The following is a 19,436-nucleotide window of genomic DNA, read 5'->3' as shown; positions in this document are numbered from 1 at the left end:
GTGTATACTTGAATACATTAATGGTATACAAATGGTCCATTTGCATCAGTTGAAACATTCCTTTTCTTGCAAAGAGCATACCTCTAAGCAAAATATAACTCTACCAGCTCTCTGCTCAGCACATAAGTACAAACATAGTCTGACTTCACAAAATACATTATGAAATTACAAAAGAAAATGAATAAAGAAAACTAAAACAAAAAAAATAACACTAAACAGTATATTTTTATTATTCAGTCCCTCCTCTGGAACTACGACAGTCAGTTCCACACCGTCACTCCACCAGTGGCCACCTAATGAAGCGATAGTGAGGAAAAGAAATAGCAGACCAAAGAAAGATATGATAGAAAAACAAAATAAAGATACAATAGAAACATAAGGAAAACAGAAAAGGGAAAACACAAAGAAAACAAATAACCCCAACCCATGTTATGTCCCCGCGTACTATGTGTAATTTAACGTCTATGTGTAAGCATTTAAAATGAACCCCAATCATCTAAGAAAAGAAAAACGAATAATTCTTCTGCCGGTGCCTTGACTCATTAAGTACTTAACTCCTCAAGTTCCCTTCATTGGAACTCTGCTAAGTGAACATTGCATACCTCTAAGCAAAATATAACTCTACCAGCTCTCTGCTCAGCACAAAAGTACAAACATAGTCTGACTTCACAAAATACATTATGAAATTACAAAAGAAAATGAATAAAGAAAAATAAAACTAAAAAATAACACTAAACAGTAAACTTTTATGCAGTCAACTCAAACTCGCTCTCTTACAAGTCCTTTTCAAATCACAGAAAAACCTCCACAGTTTTCTCCATCAACCTATAGTTGGAAAAAATGTCTTGTATTTTTAAATCTTGTATTTAAAAAAAAAAAATTATATACAGAAATAAGTTGACTTCAAATAAATCATGAACACTGGTCCTTATGGGTCAACAAGGTGTTTTGATGGTTCTTCACACATGTGATTTTTCCCTATGGTAGGACAAATTATTCTTGGCATGCCGGGGATTGCTAGCTTTTAATATGCTTTTAAAAATATTAGTTTAATAATAGCACAGTGGTGTTTTTATTTATTTCTGTTAGTCAATAAATAATGTAGAGGCACTTAGTGGAAACTCAGACTATAAGTCCTAGTGTTTAAATATTTATGCCGTTTAGGTATGCGGTTGTGTGTTGGTATACTATATTTATATATTAGGGAAGGAGGTATGTCTAATATATACACTGCAATATAAAATAGCATGTACTGTGTTGTATTAAGAAACTTGATGAACACAAATCACAAAGACAAGATTCATTATTTGTATTCTACAAATAAATAAGCCTGACAGCAGTCCCAAAGCAGCTTCAAATATGTAATATATGAACAAAATATATAAAAGTAAAAAGTAATATTGCAAAACCCTTACAGCGGTGGCCAAAAGTGATACAGGAAAATGTATATCTTTTATTCAAATATTAATGCAATTTGTTAAAGATTTTGTATAAGCATGTTGTGTAATTGTGCTTAGAGTCAATAGTTTTATTTCTGATTATGTACATGCAAAATTATGTGGACGTAATTTATGGCCAGGCTGTCATATAAAGACGTGTTGAACATGCAAAAACAAGAGAGAACCAACAAAATCTCAATAACTGATTGTTTTTCTATGCTTTGTATGAACTATATTGGTAGTTGGTAACTATATACTATATTGGCAAATGCCTTAAAATTCCTGGCTCTACTGCACTGTTGTCACACTCTATTGGGTAAACAGCCTGTTATAGGTAAATTTTAAACATTAGCCAGTGACATAATGGGAAGATATAAGGCCACATCACTTTTCCGTCATCTTTGTGATGCTTCTATATTTATCAGGGGCCTCCCATCCATTTATCCTCTCTTTTCCTGACTCGATGATGCGATCAGTGGGCTGAAATGCAGTCAGACATGCTCCATTAGACCTCAACGCTGGTGCCAGGCCAAAACAAACTGAAAATTCTGGAATTCAAGAGCTGCGTCATTCATTCGTCCTGCTCTCTCAATCACTCAGTCTTCTTAATGTGCTTAGACTTTGGCTCTAATATTAATAGAGCTTCTATCCATTATCTATGACGCTTCAAGTGTCACAGTAAGAATAAGCGACTTCACACGTACAGTTAATAATATCAACCCACTCCGCACACTTGTCGGTTTTAAGATGGTTTATTTTTGGCCCAAGGACTGCTAACCTTTGCTGCCTTTTTTATTGTTGTCCATGGGTCATTCGTGATTCAAGCTGTATTATATTCATCTTGAACACTTGGACAGAAAATGTATATATATATATAAAAAAAAAAAATTAAATATCAATATATTAATCTTAATTCAGTTCTAAGCAACAGAATCAGATTAAAACAATTTATTTTTTTTACCAATTATCAAAATAACGTTTAGTCCTACAAAGCTACTTTTATTTGACCATGTTACAGCACAGTATAGGGCTATTGCATACAGAAACAAGTCTTGTACAGATAAATTTCATGTCGGCACGTTATTTCAGACTTACCTGCTCGGCCAGAGTCGAGCCGCTCGCAAAGTTAGTGGTCAGATTTCTTTGTCATACTCTTAAGAATAACCACAACAGTGTTCAAGAGCAACAAATTGCCATTAGCTATTAAATGCACTCCTTTAATTTGTTAGTTAAAAATATAATAAAAAAAAAAACAGATTAAAATGTGAATTATTTCTCAAATAAATTATTATTATTATTATTATTATTATTGACTGTTTCGGAGTACCATTTATTTGGGCATTTCTGAGTTTGTTCGTTCCTTTCATTCCCAACTTCATAAGTAACACTTTAACAAAAGCTTAATCTTTAATTTTTAGTAACTCTAGTTGTTTCTGTTCTTTCAAACCCTTCTGTTCTGCAGTTATGTCATCTCTTCCTTACCCCTCAGTCTCTATTTCTCTTCTCTGCCTTTCTGTCTTCAGCTCAGGATGATGTAATTTGCTCAGTAATGAGATGTTCAGATCGAGGCATTATTCTTTGATGGGGCCTTTAATTCACCAGAAGGCTCAGTAATGGCTTTTAAACCCCTGACGTTTTAAACCCAAATGAAGAATCGTTCCAGAAGATAAAGCCTTTCGTTTCAGACAGGGATGAACTATCACTTCTTTGGTCCTTTTGTTTGGAGGGTAATTCGGATAAATTTATTTTTTACGGGGGGACAGTCTTCAGACAAAATTGGACTTGATTTTAACCCTTCATGTTAACTGGTTTTCATTCATGAACTTCAACAGTGTATGTACTGGCTCAACAAATCAAATGAGCTATTGAACCGACCTTAGTGACATCTATCACTTAACAAAGTTATTTCTTTTCTGGTAAAAAAAATAATTCTCAGATAACTTTGTTTTGTCCTAAAGTGCTAATGAGTGTATAATTTTGATTTTATTTGAAGAATTTGGATACTTATGAAAGCAAAATACAATTCAAAGGCACTGATGTTCAGATTGGATGTGTTTTAAGGATTTTGGGAAACAGCATGTTATGTTTCCAGACTTTTTATTTCATTTTGTCTTTTCAGTTTTCTTTTCTTTTCTTTATTTATTTTTCACTTTTATTTGAATGTTAATTTGTTTGATCAGAGTCTACTTCAGTCAATAATTACAATGATTTTACAGGCCAAAAGTATTCAAAGGAATGGTAATTAGCTTTACGTTGTTGAGGCTTATTGTCTGCACTTTTTCTTCTTTGGAAGAATGAAATCAAAACTCAGTTTGTTTAAAAGTTTGATAAAGTTTAATAAACTTTTAACTTATAACTTTTAACATGTTTTCCATGCATTAGGGAGACTATGACCCTGTGAAGACAAAGGTGGTCCACTTGCAAATGAACCCCACCAGCATTGCAAAGCAGCACCGCGCTGAAGAGGTGGAACAGCTGAGGGTGGAGTGTCAGCGCTTGAGAGAACGACTCCGGAAAATTGAGGCGAGTGGTGGCATGACAACAGACGACACTACCCTCATCATCCCACCTTCACAGGAAATACTGGGTAAATACTTTTTTACACAAGCATTTCAATAGTAGGGTAAGGAAACGTAACAAATTTGATATAAACAGCTCAGGTTTCCGCTGAAAAATTATTTTATGTTATTCTGTTGGATGAAGAATGTGTCTCAAATGTGTGTGTAAGCAGCAGCTCACAAAGTTAGACTGGTATTTGTGCGTTTCCTTACTAGAATTTAGAGTACGTGTCGCACCAAAAAAAACATTAGAACAAGATGGGTGCAACTACAGCACAAAAAGTGTGTATTTATTTTATTGAGGCTGTTCAAAGTAAATGGTTTACAGTTATAAATGGGCTTTGAATACTTGAAAATCATGGGTTTAAATAAATGTATTCTTCTGGTTGGATGATTGTGGTAGTGTTGACCAGCAACCAAATGTTTATGACCAGATGTGAGTTTACATTTGGTCCTTATCTAAATTTAAACACTTTGCAAATAAACAAAAAAAGAAAAACTGTGTAATTTTGACAAGTTGATTGATTCTTGAGTGAATGCATTTCTACCTGTGGAGTCAGATGTGACAACAAGGATTTTGAAAAAGATTCTTTCTAATTCCTCATCCTGTGTTGACAATGATTTAGACATTTTATATATATATATATATATATATATATATATATATATATATATATATATATACATACACTCACCTAAAGGATTATTAGGAACACCTGTTCAATTTCTCATTAATGCAATTATCTAATCAACCAATCACATGGCAGTTGCTTCAATGCATTTAGGGGTGTGGTCCTGGTCAAGACAATCTCCTGAACTCCAAACTGAATGTCAGAATGGGAAAGAAAGGTGATTTATGCAATTTTGAGCGTGGCATGGTTGTTGGTGGCAGACGGGCCCGTCTCAGTATTTCACAATCTGCTCAGTTACTGGGATTTTCACGCACAACCATTTCTAGGGTTTACAAAGAATGGTGTGAAAAGGGAAAAACATCCAGTATGCGGCAGTCCTGTGGGCGAAAATGCCTTGTTGATGCTAGAGGTCAGAGGAGAATGGGCCGACTGATTCAAGCTGATAAAAGAGCAACTTTGACTGAAAGTTACAACCGAGGTATGCAGCAAAGCATTTGTGAAGCCACAACACGCACAACCTTGAGGCGGATGGGCTACAACAGCAGAAGACCTCACCGGGTACCACTCATCTCCACTACAAATAGGAAAAAGAGGCTACAATTTGCACGAGCTCACCAAAATTGGACAGTTGAAGACTGGAAAAATGTTGCCTGGTCTGATGAGTCTCCATTTCTGTTGAGACATTCAGATGGTAGAGTCAGAATTTAGCGTAAACAGAATGAGAACATGGATCCATCATGCCTTGTTACCACTGTGCAGGCTGGTGGTGGTGGTGTAATGGTGTGGGGGGTGTTTTCTTGGCACACTTTAGGCCCCTTAGTGCCAATTGGGCATCGTTTAAATGCCACGGCCTACCTGAGCATTGTTTCTGACCATGTCCATCCCTTTATGACCACCATGTACCCATCCTCTGATGGCTACTTCCAGCAGGATAATGCACCATGTCACAAAGCTCGAATCATTTCAAATTGGTTTCTTGAACATGACAATGAGTTCACTGTACTAAAATGGCCCCCACAGTCACCAGATCTCAACCCAATAGAGCATCTTTGGGATGTGGTGGAACGGGAGCTTCGTGCCCTGGATGTGCATCCCACAAATCTCCATCAACTGCAAGATGCTATCCTATCAATATGGGCCAACATTTCTAAAGAATGCTTTCAGCACCTTGTTGAATCAATGCCACGTAGAATTAAGGCAGTTCTGAAGGCGAAAGGGGGTCAAACACAGTATTAGTATGGTGTTCCTAACAATCTTTAGGTGAGTGTGTGTGTGTATATATATATATATATATATATATATATATATATATATATATATATATATATATATATATATATATATATATATATATATATATATATATATATAATATAGCCAGGGCTAAATGTTTAATTGGACTCGAGTGGTGTGTGCTGACGATCCGTATTTCTTTGGGACTCATATATTTGCTTCATGCTCTCTATGTGTCTCTCTCCCAATCTCTCTCTCTTTGGCTGTCAGTTTGAATGCGTTCAGAAGGAGGCAAGAGTCTAATTAGGACTCAGACCCATGAGTAAACAAACACCCTGAGGTCTGCTTTTAAATTGGCCGCTGCACTTTTTCTGTCTCTATTTGCTATTCACTGTTCCTCCTTCATTTTATGACCTCATTTTTCTCCCACCTAAAATGTATGATTACAGGATTTGTGCTTGCACAAATCTAGTTCAAAATGAGTGGGTAAATCATTTTTCAGTGGCTTTGTTGTCGTTAGTAATGCAAGAACAAGTTCTTTCAAGGACAAAACAGCTTTTTTGTTGCTTATATGCAATCACAGCACCTCAAACTCTTTTATAGAGTAAAATTGCTTTTAATTGAATCATTGATCAATTATTAACAGGGATTGGATTTAATAGCGGACACTGGAAACAATTTTCTTTTTTGCCTGACACATTTAGTGCTTCATAACATACTCCCAAAGTATATAATATTTCTTTGTATGTTAGGTCCGATTTCTAACACATTCTCAAAGCCTAAGAGTGTTTAATGTGTGCTCTTTAAGAAGATTGTGTATCCATATTTTTCTTTTACGTGCTAGCTTAAGGCAAAATGATTGATTATCGCAAGCATCGAATAAAAAGTTGCCCCAGAAAGTGTTTGGACACTTAAGCCACACTTAATGTTTGAATGTCTTTGCATTACATAAAATCAGACCAGTGGCATTTATTATTTAGAAATATAGGACAATAGAGTAATTAATATGATTTGCAGAAAGAAGACAAAATGTATTTGGGCACTTTGTGGATGTCAAACTTTTGTAAAACTATCATTGATAGTGTCCTATCATTAATATCCCTATCCAAACAAAAGATGATTTCTTAGATTTAGACAAAATCAGGAGAAAATGTTTCATAATTTATACCAAAGTTATATTAAGAAAAAAACAAAAAAACACTGATTTTGATCTCATTAGAATTTAATACTGACCTCATAATGAAAAACTAGTCCCTTCCCGACAGGGCATCATTTCTCAACATGGTCCATGCAGCCTCATAAAGTTCATGACATGTTAATTGTTAGTGTACTAATGAAGATGAGGGCCACATACAGAACTTTTTAATTGCAGCTCATTTTAAAGGTGATTGTGTTGAGAGTTTAGTGTAATGTCTATCCTGCTCTCTATACGGAAAATGAACAAAGTGATGATAATTTGAAAAAGCTTCCAGCGGAGGCAAAAGGAGAGACATTAACATGATATATAATTAAAAGTGATCCTGATGAATGGTTAAAGCAAAAGGACAACTGAACAAAAGGCTGTTTCTTCTAATGTGCAGCTCATCAAAACACCGGTAGTTATGTTATGACTGAAACTTTCAAAATTTAACTGCACTGTTCTAGTGTGCAATTACAGTACATAGCAGAACTTTTATCTCTCTTTTCTCCAGAACTTTTATTGTTTGTGATTAAATTTTCATGAAGGTCCACAAGAGAATTAAAACTGCTGTTAAGGCATACTGTCGTACATACAGAATCCTTATATTGAAGCTATAAGATACCGTTGGATTTGTTTAATCTAATTTAGATGGTCAATTTTGCATTGTTTTTAAATTAAATATTCAAATGAATTTAAGACCTATCTGAAAAGCACTGATTATTTCATTTGTGTTTTTGTTCTATTGTATTTATTTATTTGTGCTATTTCTTGTTGTTTGATTATTTGTTCTTTTTTATTAATGACTGTTTATTTGTTTAGTAATCTTTTACATTTATATTAGTTGGATTGTAGTTTTAGCTGGGTATCTGAATTGGAATCGAGAATTGTTAAATTGAACTGGTATCTAAAATTTTGGTGTCATAACCTTATTTATGACAATACAAGGGAAACATGTGGCAAAAACAATAAATGTTTTATTCATTTATTACTTTTTTTGTGGTGGGGCCAGTGAAAATGTAACCATTGAATTCATTGAAAAATATCGAATCGAATAGAGATCTTCTAATTCTATAACCGATAATTCTTTATATTTAGAAGCCGTTAAGGATATATTGGCCGATTTAAATCTAAATCCAAATATTCATATAATTTTTTGAGAGCCTGATGGGAAAAAAACAAAAGGCTCACCATTAAAAGCCATGTCTTAAGCACTTCAACGTAAATCAAACATATGCCTTACTGTTACATATTATAATTTCATGTGTTATATTACTTGTTAAATCGTTGCTCTTGTTCAGATCTTATTCATATTTATTTCTTTTTTATTTATTTGAAACAGGGACAATGTAAAATATACATTAACCTTAAAAAAAAAGGAGAGATGCATTTTACCAGGTTATAGCACTTGTGCTAATTTTCACCTGTAGTCCCTGGACAGGCTGATGTTAACATATAAAATCTTATAATAATACATGATACTTAATAATACATTAATCCCAAGAACAGCATTAAAATTAACACACCCTTCATTCATTCTTCAGCATTCATTTACAAATACACTCTCACATACACATCAATTACAATAAATTATGTGAACATGATTGTTTTAAAAGTAGCCCTTTTTTGGCCCGATGTGAAAAAATGTTAAAATTTACACATGTGGTCAGCTCTGTTGGCAACTTATTCCACTGTCTGATGGCCATACTTGAGAAAGCTGAGCTGCCGAATGCTGTTTTACACTGAGGAATCCTACACTCACCCCGAACAGTCGACCGAGTGGCTCGAGATGTAATTTCTGAACTCAGTGAGATAAACTTTTTTAACGGAGGAGCTGCAGTACCATTTATTATCTTGAACAAAAGACAGAGATTTGAATATATGATTATGTTTTCAAAACTTAATATACTATGTTTTTTAAGAATATGACAGTGGTGAAATAACCGAGATTTCTTGTCATGAACCTTAAGAGAGCTTTTGTACAATGATTTCAGGGGCCTTAATACTGTTTTACATGCCTGTGACCAACTCGTAATGCAGTAACGAAAGTGCGGAAATATCATCGCATTTAGATATAAATTAGATGCATCTATGGTCAAAGAGTTTCTAATATATCTAAAATGTGCTATGTTCATTTTCAACGTGTTAGTTATCTTTTTAATATGTTTTTTAAAATTTAAATATTTAATTTGGTCAACCCTTGAAATTTCCTGACCTTCAATTATGATTTTTGGTTCAGTTTTACATAGTGATAACTTACGGCGGTTTGTGAAAAACATAGAAACCGTTTTGTCAACATTCAAAGTTAAATGAGAGTTTTTCAGCCAAATCGAAATCTTTTCCATTTCCTCAGTTAACTTTCGGGCAACATCCTTAACAGTTTTACCATGGATGTATACCACTGTGTCATCAGCATATAATTTGAATGTTCTTCTGGTTATGTCTAAATGATGTGTACATGTTCTTCAGACTTGCGTAAGCAGATGGAAAGTGCAGAACTGAAGAACCAGCGCTTGAAGGAAGTGTTCCAGAAGAAGATTCAAGAGTTCCGTACTGCGTGCTACGTACTGACCGGGTACCAGATCGACATCACTGTGGAGAACCAGTACCGGCTCACTTCTGTGTACGCTGAGCATATGGAGGATTCATTACTGTTTAAGGTATGTTCATATGTAAACGTGTTTGTAACTACATAACCCATTAAAGGCAGCCATTACTCCCGAGAGAGAGAAAATCGCCTGCGAGCTTGTACAACAGCCACACAAAAAAAACGCCCTGCTAGTGTTTACATGACTTATTTTGGCACACATGGGATATTTAGTTACAATTGTACTTGCAAACTAGAAGAAAAGTAAAAATTATGCAAGGAAACTTGGAAAGTAGACATGGTATACTTAAAGGGTTAGTTCATCCGAAAATGAACATTCTGTCAGTAATTACTCACCCTCACGTTGTTACAACCCCGTAAGACTTTCGTTCATCTTCGGAGCACAAATTAAGATATTTTTGAGGAAATCTGAGAGCTGGCTCACTCCTTCATAGGCTGCTAGGTAATTGATATCTGCCATCCCAGAAAAGTTAGTAAAGACATCGTTAAAATAGTCCAAGTGACTACAATGGCTAAACCTTAAGTTTATCAAGCGACGAGAATTTTTGGGTGAGCTAACCCTTTAAGACTTGCTTGTATCTCCATTGTAGTTTTTGTAGTTAGTTTGAATGTGTTGATTTTATGGTCACTTGCTCATTTTAGGGTTCTGTCAAAGCTGAGCAGATGTTATAGATGAAACATACCAGCAATCAAAGGCTTTATGTTGAGTTTTTGTTCAATTATAAAACAATGACATTATCATCAATGGGCTTTTGAATGACTTTGAAGCTGCCTTGGCAAAACTATAGGGGTTTTTCTGAAAAAGAAAGCTGTGATAGTTAGAAGAGCCTGAAGCTTCATACCACAGTTGGTGGTTTGTTGTTCGACTCACAGTTCTGAGAAGCGTGAAAATCGAAAGAAGGACTTAAAACCCAAGGCCGAGGTCAGGCATCTGAAGAACTGCTGTTATGTTTAGCCTCATCTGAACCAGCTCAGCAGCTCCTCCAGCCTCAGGTGCATCTGAGTCTCTACAGGAGGTCACATTCTCTTCAGTCAGTTCCTACCAACTGAATTTCGAACAGACGGCGTTCCTACAATATAGGATATTGGCGCTTTTACTTTAACAGCAAGAAGTAGTGAAAAACAGCGACCTAGAATAACACTTAATCAAGGAAATTTCTATCAGTGCACTTCTTCTGGTAACAAGTATACTAGTATGTTGAGTGTCAGTCCCTGAGATGTGATGGTATACTTTTAGTTGATTAAGTAAGATTGGAGAGTTTTTTGCAGACAGATTGCACAGCGTATATATATGAGTGAATCAAGTGAATGTTTTATAATGCCTTGAAATACACCCTTGTGCATTTTCTTTTCTTTATAGTGCACTTTTGTTTATTGCTGCGTACTGTTCAATTCAATGATTTCTTAAAATTGAAGCAAGGTTTATTTAGAAAACAGCAAATTGCAACCCAAACAGGGAATCAAAAAGCAAAACAAATAAAAAATAAATCTCTCTGTATATAAAATAGTTCTGTATTTCAAATCAACAAACATTTAAGCTTCTCCAAAGTTTGGGCCCAGAGTTGTGTGGTGTCCTGTCTTGCACCATGAATGTGCGCACTGCGCAGTGGACAGTTAACAAACCTAAATTTATACATTCAAGATTATTGTATTGGCAAAGTACCTCATGCTTTAACTAATGTTAAATAATATAACCTTATTGTAAAGTGTTACCAATGTTACTACATTGCATATTAATTTTTAATGTTGAATCAAAACTGGTATTGAGAGTCATCAAATTTTACCGAAGATGAACCAGTAATTTAGTATTCCACTTTAGACTGTTCGTTAGGTTTTAATAGTACAGTAGTTGCACTATTTGTCATACGGTTTGGACATTGTTGTGCATCCATTTGATTTAAGATGGTAATCATCCTTTTTTTACTGCAAATGAGAAGAACTTTATTTCTTTTGGACAGGTCTGTGTATGATAAACCAATTGTTATTACTGCTATATATCTGATGCAAAATGCATATTTAGTTTGAAACTGCACACTCTTACAATGATTTACCTGCGAATGTAATTTATCTTTCTTAATTAATGCTCTTCCTTTGTGGGTTGTATAAATGTTCGGTAATCCCTTATAGACACACACGTACACACAGTGCAATAATTGGTTTTAAGTTTTTGTTATTTGATCGGTACTTTCCTCAGGCTGTTTAATTAGAGCTGCAGTAAAGCTTCAGTGAGTCTGCGTGCGGCTGTTATTATTGCTTTGTGAGTGTAAGCATTTAGTCGTTTGTGTGTGTCTAATTGTGTTGTGTTAATTTTTTAATACACATTATTTATGTGCTAAGGAAACATTTGCTCTTTTTCACATTCTGTGAATGTAGCACAAAAAAAAAGGATACCTCATACCCTGATGATGACTTCTGATTCTCTTACTGATTTAGCATTACAAACCTTTAAATATATAACGGATTTGATAATCAAGTGATTTTGTCTGTTTGCTTATTCATTTCAAGTGAATACTAGACCGTGTCTAAATTAATTTACCTCGTTTAGGCAGGCACCAGCCCTGGAAAGGACTCTGTAGCATTTAAACTAATGGATTTAAATGTCTGTCAGGAAGTTTCTGAAGGAATTGAAGTGTCTTACGTGGAGCGCAAGAAGCAGTCCAGTAGTTACTTGTAGTTATGTGCTTGAGTTTTAGACTGAAAAGTTAAAAAGATGGCTTAGAGTTAGCTTTATTAAAGGTGAAGTGTGTTAGTTTTTAAAATACTTTCTCTTATCCCAATTTAATGTGAAGAGTCAACTATTAAGCAAGCCATTTGTAGGCATGAATTCCCCAAAGAGTGTAAACACTGTGGTGTTTCATTGCTACTGGCACATAGATTATACACTTTACCTTTTAAGGTGTTTATTTATTTAAGTTGCAAACTAGTTGTGCTTGCTTACTGGAGAGCACAAATAGCATTTTCATTTACGACCAGTCAAGGATAAACTTGTTTATCTAGGAAGTTGTAGTAGTTTGTTTGGCAAACTGTAACGTCCAGGCAAATGCCCACAATATTATAGAAAAACTGTAGAGCCTTCAGGATGTACAGTCTTGACAAAATGCACAATAATTGCTGAAATTTGATCACAATGAATATTATGTGCACTGTGTTTAGAAAAGATGGTTCATTGTCTTTTCCTGTGAATATAATCACCATTGATTTGCTTTTAAAGAATAGGCACTTGAAGATAAATGAACAGAATCCCGGTCTCTCTTTTTTTTCCTCAATTGTTCACCCGCCCTTTGTTAGATAAGTGCACTTGAGCAATGCTTTAGTTATGTTATGATTTGATCCCCAAAGAATCAAAGAACTGCTATGAAATTCTTCTCCATTTCTGTCTGTGAAAAAGGAAAGATAATGAGAGACTCATTACCCCCCCCCCCCCCCACCCCCATTTTGTTAAAATATTACTCATTGTCCTGAAAATTCTATTGGGAATCTGTCAAAGTCATTGAATATCCTCCTTGTTTTGTGTAGCTTTCAGCTCTTCTGAAACTTGACAACACATTTGTACATGGTATCCTAAATGTTAAAAAGCGAAACATTTGTTCAGTGTTAAATGAGAGATTAAATATTTGCCATTTTTTACAGCAAAAAGTGAATCCCTTAACTGTCAGTTTCTAACATTAGATCAAGGCTGCAACACTTCAGTGCATTCAGTGTCAATCAATCCTCTCTAGTGCCTTTTCAACAGTTTTGTGCCAGAGTCGGTTTCCAATCTGGAACTATTGTCTGTTTTCACTGCGGAAAAGAGCATATGGGCTGGAATAGCGGCTGGTTTAACAAAACTAGATGGCACCTATCGTATCTAACAAAGCTGTCTCCACCAAAAGTGGCAGATGTGATTAAGCTTATTTAATTATAATGAATTTTATTCAATATATAACAAGTTCTGACCATTGCATCAAAAGTGGAATCAAAGGAATTGGTATGTTAAAATGTGTTCTCAAACTTAATAAAAGTTTGAGAACACTCAGAAAATTCTCAGTTATGTCATCATTTGGCTTAGTAGAAACATGGGCCAAGCACTGGCTCTTTCACCATTTTGGTCATAAAATGGTTTATAGTTTTTATTTAATTGTGACAGATAACGCAGGCTTTCACAGGTAACACAGGTTTACTCACACTAGGCATGGTTGTCTTGTTCTAGTTTTCATGGTGCAGCCAGTGTTTTATGCTTAAATACAAAATACACAGCTGTTCTCTGTTGAAAAGGCATTTACAGATGTGAGCGGGTGTTATGACATCAATAATTGAAATGATATTCACATAAGCACTTCTCATCAAACTCTGTGATGACTCAGCATTTGCGCTCATGCTTTAAATGATGTCAGTGAATATGCGGCTCAATATCTGGTGTCCTTCTCTTTGTCAAATTATACCTGGGTGTACTGAATGTCCCCCTGGGGATGAATAAAGTGTCTATCTATCAGACTGTCCGTCTGGTTGAAGTAGGAGTGCAGGGTTACATTCCATACGGAAAACTGTGTTGAATTACTCCAAACTGTGGGAATAAGTACATTAGTCTACACTTTGCAGCTCTCTGGAAATAAAAATACTTAACCTGGAGAACCGGGACTACAATGCAATCCATTTTTGCATGATAATATAGCAGTAGGGGTGTATTGAGATACCACGATATAGAAATGTGACGATATGGTATCGTTGATTTAAACTATAGGATTCACAATATTATAGTTATAAACTATAATACTAATTTAGTCAAAAATATATAAAACTAATACAGTTAGTTTTATCCAAGGCTCAGCTTACTGTGTTTATTTTACTGTATTTAAGGTATAATTCACACAAAAATGTCAATTCTGCCATCGTGTACTCTCTACTCACTCTCCTATATGATTTTCATTCAACTTCTAAACACAATTTAAGATATTTTTATGAAACCTGAGAAATGTATATCCCTCTGTTTAAAGTCCATTCCTCTAAAACTTAAGATCCCAAAAATGTCATAAATGCATCATAAAAATAATCAGTCGAGTGGTCCTATCCAAATCCATGTCTTCTGAAGAGACACGATGGCTTTATATGATGAACAAATTTACAACAATGCACATATACTGAAGTAAACAATGGTGTTCAAATGCTTCCGTGACACGTGAAAACAACATGAGAGTGAGTAAATGCAGAATTTAAATATTTAGATGAACTAACCATTTACAGTTAGGAATAGTCATTTTGACACTTTCTTGCAATTAGAACTGTGATCGATTTCATTGATCATCTGAAGATCAAACTTTCCTGCATCCCGATTATCATGGGCTTCTGCGTTTCACTTGTTTTATGCCACTGGAGGCATAGCCGCGGGAACATATTTTATCAGGGGGGTGCTGGGGGCGGGGCTTGATATTGCGGGCCGGTGCTATGGTAGAGTATTTTCAACAAAATCCTTATATTAAACAGCCCAAGCAAAAAGATGAACAAAAATGAATGAGGACAGAGTTATGTAAGAACGCTCAGAACTCATGATACATTTTAAAAACACAGCACAAAAATCTGCATCTTACCTTATGATACACGCTCAGGAGTTTGTGACGGTTCACACAGAAAGCATAAGGCGGGCAGTGGAATGGGGGGGGAAAGGAAAGGTCTCGATGTTGAACTTATTTTAACTTGAGTGCTGCATTTTGAGAACGCCGTGCCATGTGCGAGACGCGAGCGCAACAGTTAAACACGCTTAGTGCGTTCACACTGAAAAACAATGGAAAAGTAGCAGAGCGGAATGGAAAAACACGTTATGTGTGAACAGCCCCTAATGCCGATGAATGCTTTAATCAAGACATCTATAGTTTTTTTTCACCGATCTCTGAGTGAACATGCATTAAATGAGTGTCAAATGAGTTCTGAGATGCTGGTCCTCAACCAGTGTCACGTCACTCACTCCATGCGAGATCGGCTTTTGCCTATTGATATATTCATTTCTTTTAAAGTCGACAACATATAAAAACGAAATAATCTTTGGAGTAATTTTATAAAGGTAGAAGGTGTTCTTAAAAACATGTTGAAAAACAAAAAGTTATTTAAAGTCATGTCATCTTAAATTCCAGTGTAGTGAAACAGCTGTCTGTCAGGGGTGCTGCAGCACCCTCAGCACCGCTAGTTCCCGCGGCCATGACTGGAGGCATGAAAATTGTCACGCCAATTAACCGGTGGGAAATTTCCTCAATGTCACATCCCTAGCAGGCATCCTGGAATATTTTGCCTTTCCTGTAGAGTGACGTGAGCAAAAAGCAGCAGTTTACCCCAGTCTTCCCTACTGTTAAATGTCATTTGGAAAGTGTCCCATATTTGAACTTTAATAGAGATCTTCACACGTAGATAAATAGTTTGTTCATGGCACTTTTCGCCTCTCTTGAGAACATTCAGTGCAAGGCTACATATGAAAACTTCAGATGCAAAAGCTGCAAAGTCAAAAATGAGATAACGATATTCAGTGAATGCTCTCTGCACATAGCATTACATTCATTCAATTTTTTTGCTTTTGCTTTAAACCCGCTAAATCCCAGCCTCAGCACATTCAGAAATACTGGTTCATTGGCAGAAACCTCACTCCGTCACTCCCCTTTGCCAGAACCAAGTTCACAGAACCAATCAGATATGATTCCACGATGAATGACGCGTGCAAATGAGCTGGCTTTCAATTGTCAAGCTGCAAGTTTTTATCCTGTTGAGAGATTAACTAAACAAGATGGAAAAGTATGATGAAATGGATGAACCTGTGGTAGTTTCAGTCACTGACAAAAGAAAACGTTGTCAACCTCATAATTCTGCTCGTTCTAAGGCTAAAGAAAATTGTTACAGTGGCAATGACAGGATTTGCGAGTAGCATGTAAACACAACAGTGTTTCATGTGCTGCTGTAACTCTGACAGAAACTGACTTTAACCTACTTTAAAGAACAGCTCTTAAGTGATTTTGCAACATTTTACTATGTCTCGTCCAAAGAGGTGGACTTAGAGGTTTTTGCACACAAAAAAAGCACACATGGATTTAGCTCTTTTTGAGCCTGATAAAAATGCTAATTTAAAAGAAAAAATAACAGACAAACTTAGAGGTTTTTGCATCTAAAGTCTTCATATATTAAGGGAACATGCTGACTTTTCAAGTGCCTAAATGAAACTAATTGCTAATCACCTCTTCAGGAAATTGATAACTACAAGAGCAGGCTTATAATTATAAAACGTTGACAGAATCAGATGCCAGAACTCTGGGAACTGACGTTAAAGCCCGGGACACACCAAGCCGACGGTCGGTCGTCGGGCATTTTTGTGCGTCGGCCGACTAAGTTTTCTCAGTGTGTTCCGCACGGTTCCGCACAGTCGGCTGAAATTGGTCCTCGTCGGCTTTGGCGTTGGGCCGTCGGTGAGAGCGAGAACTCTGATTGGCTGTTCAGCTTAGTGAACGAGTCAGTGCACGAGAATAATAGCAAAACAGCGAGCAAAGAAGTCAAAACGGTACAGATAGAAGGAAGGCTGTTCTAATGTTACGTTAATCTTACTTGAGTGTTCCTCGGCGAATAGTTCAATATTAACATGATCGGAGTGGAATAAAGAAAGTGTATAGCAGGATTGATATTCAGAACGGTAAGCACGCACTGCTTTGTTTATGGTTTGTGTATCTGCAGCCTGCAGCGTCGGTTTCCCTTTTTGAATGACGAATATAGACGAATATATCTGCAGAAATAGACAGTTGTCTCATTAGACAGCGTCGGTTTGGTGTGTCCCGGGCTTAAGAGCAAAAAGAGGGATGAGGGCTTGTCTTAAATAAATATAAAAGTAAATGCAAACTGCTAAGTGCACATTTAATCCTAATTTTAACATGAACCATATTCTTGAACTTGACTTGGATATTATATTACCCTAGTATTGCAGTTTTCAATATAGCAGAGAATTCTGATATTTAGCAACTTGAAATTGAATGAATGAGTCGGTCTAGACGTGTGTGTGTGTGTGTGTGTGTGTGTGTGTGTGTGTGTGTGTGTTTTCTCAGCCTGTGAAATTAGACCTGTTGAAGCCACCTGCGACCCTTCTGCTGAAGATAATTCACTGTCAATATTTGTTAACCTTGAGTTACACAGACACACAATCACAGGCATTCAGATGTTACCATTCAAACACAAGCACTTCAGTAAGATTTAATGGTCTTTTCTATTGTGTTGTAATCTGTCAGTTGTGACACATTGATTAATTAGAGTTGATTAATAATATGCTGCACTATTCTTTTGTTACTTTTATCCACTACTGCAAATCATGATGTTCAAAAATGCTTGCAGAGAGCACAAAAAAAGAGACATTTTACGATTTTAATCCAAATAAGTGCATTTAGGCGTGACGTGTTAATTTATATTGCATGATTTTTTTTGTGTGTGATTTAGGTAAACGCAGTGTTTGTTTTAAAGCTTAAGATTATTAAAGCTTAGTCATATAATTGTGCAGATAATCATGTAAATTATAACAGTGGCGTGACGCGTGTAGCCAAGTATGGTGTCCTATACTTGAAATTTGTGCTCTAATCACCCATCCAAGTGCACACACAGCAATAAACACACACCCAGAGCAGGCGCCTTGGGAGCGATTGGGGCCTTGCTCAAGGGCATCTCAGTTGTGGGTAATGAGAGTGGAAGAGAGCGCTGTTCATTTGCTCCCCCCACCTACTGAGACTCGAAACCCACGACATTCGGGTTACAAGTCCGACTCTCTAACCATTAGGCCACAACCATTATTGTTCACCAGTCCAATGGCTTAGAAAAATAATGGCACACCTCTCCTCAAGCCGCACGATTTGAGGTATTGTTCATTCCTCTAGCACGAATGGTGCAGGACGAGTCACTCTCCAAAGTTTAATACATAGGGTTAGTGGTTTAGAACAGACTTTTGTCTTCTAATTATCCATTTGCTTCACATTATGAAACCTCCTCAGTGACTGTAAATAATGTCAACCAAATGTTATGGTATATATTTTTCTTTGAAGCCCTTTGTGTTTACTGCATTATAAGGCTTGGCAGTGACTCAAGACAGTAACTGAATCTGAGGCAAACTTTAGTCCAGCTGTTAATTCAAATCGTGGGCGACTCCTGCAGGAAAAACTGGTTTGTATTGACTGAGGGCATATGGAGTATCATCTTAACGTCATGTTAGCGTAGACTCATCGTAGACTTATTGCTTTTAGAATTACATTTGTGCTCTTAGAAGGGCATTCTGGGTTGGCAAGAAACCTTGGTCAGAAAACAAAGTCTTTCTCAGTTAATTTACCTTTTTTTCTAAACTGGAGGCCAAAGCATATGTTACTGATTGATTTTTTAGGTTAAGAGCTCTAAAACCCAGTTATCTATTTGTGGGGGATGTAATCTGTAGAGTTGTTAATGTTTGTAAAGATTTACATAGGGATGCACAATATGTTGTTTCCATATCTGCTGATATTTGCGAATTTGTTTTTTTTTTTTAATCATCATCATTAAACATCATTTAACATTTATTATTATTATTATTTATTATATTTGAGGTTATTGGTTTGATCAGTATTTTAGATTTAATCCTACATTCCCATTATCCAGATTTTTTATATTTAGATTCCATTTGCATCATTTAACACTGTCACTGACTAACAATTTAATAAGTGTTAAAAGTAATCTATAGCAAATCTCAATCTATTTTTCATACTGTACATTATATTTCGATGCTTACTTCACTTGTAGCATTTAGTTTTTGTTTTACTAGTTTTTATTTTATTTTAA

At 35.8% G+C, this 19,436-nt stretch overlaps 1 protein-coding gene across 1 annotated transcript in view; it reads left to right on the top strand.

Annotated features, from left to right (window-relative positions):
- The window catches only part of mad1l1 (mitotic arrest deficient 1 like 1), a 66,302-nt gene that overhangs the window by 30,288 nt on the left and 16,578 nt on the right, over positions 1-19,436 (top strand). The window contains exons 16-17 of the mRNA XM_084402763.1: positions 3,822-4,026; positions 9,509-9,699. Coding sequence (XP_084258889.1) covers positions 3,822-4,026; positions 9,509-9,699 — 396 coding nt within the window. The remainder of the gene's footprint in view (positions 1-3,821; positions 4,027-9,508; positions 9,700-19,436) is intronic.

Source organism: Rutilus rutilus (genome assembly GCF_951802725.1).
Source record: "Rutilus rutilus genome assembly, chromosome: 2".
NCBI classification, from domain to species: Eukaryota; Metazoa; Chordata; class Actinopteri; order Cypriniformes; family Leuciscidae; genus Rutilus; species Rutilus rutilus.
The sequence above is the reverse complement of the archived record's forward strand: the minus strand, read 5'-3'. Positions and strand labels throughout refer to the sequence as shown.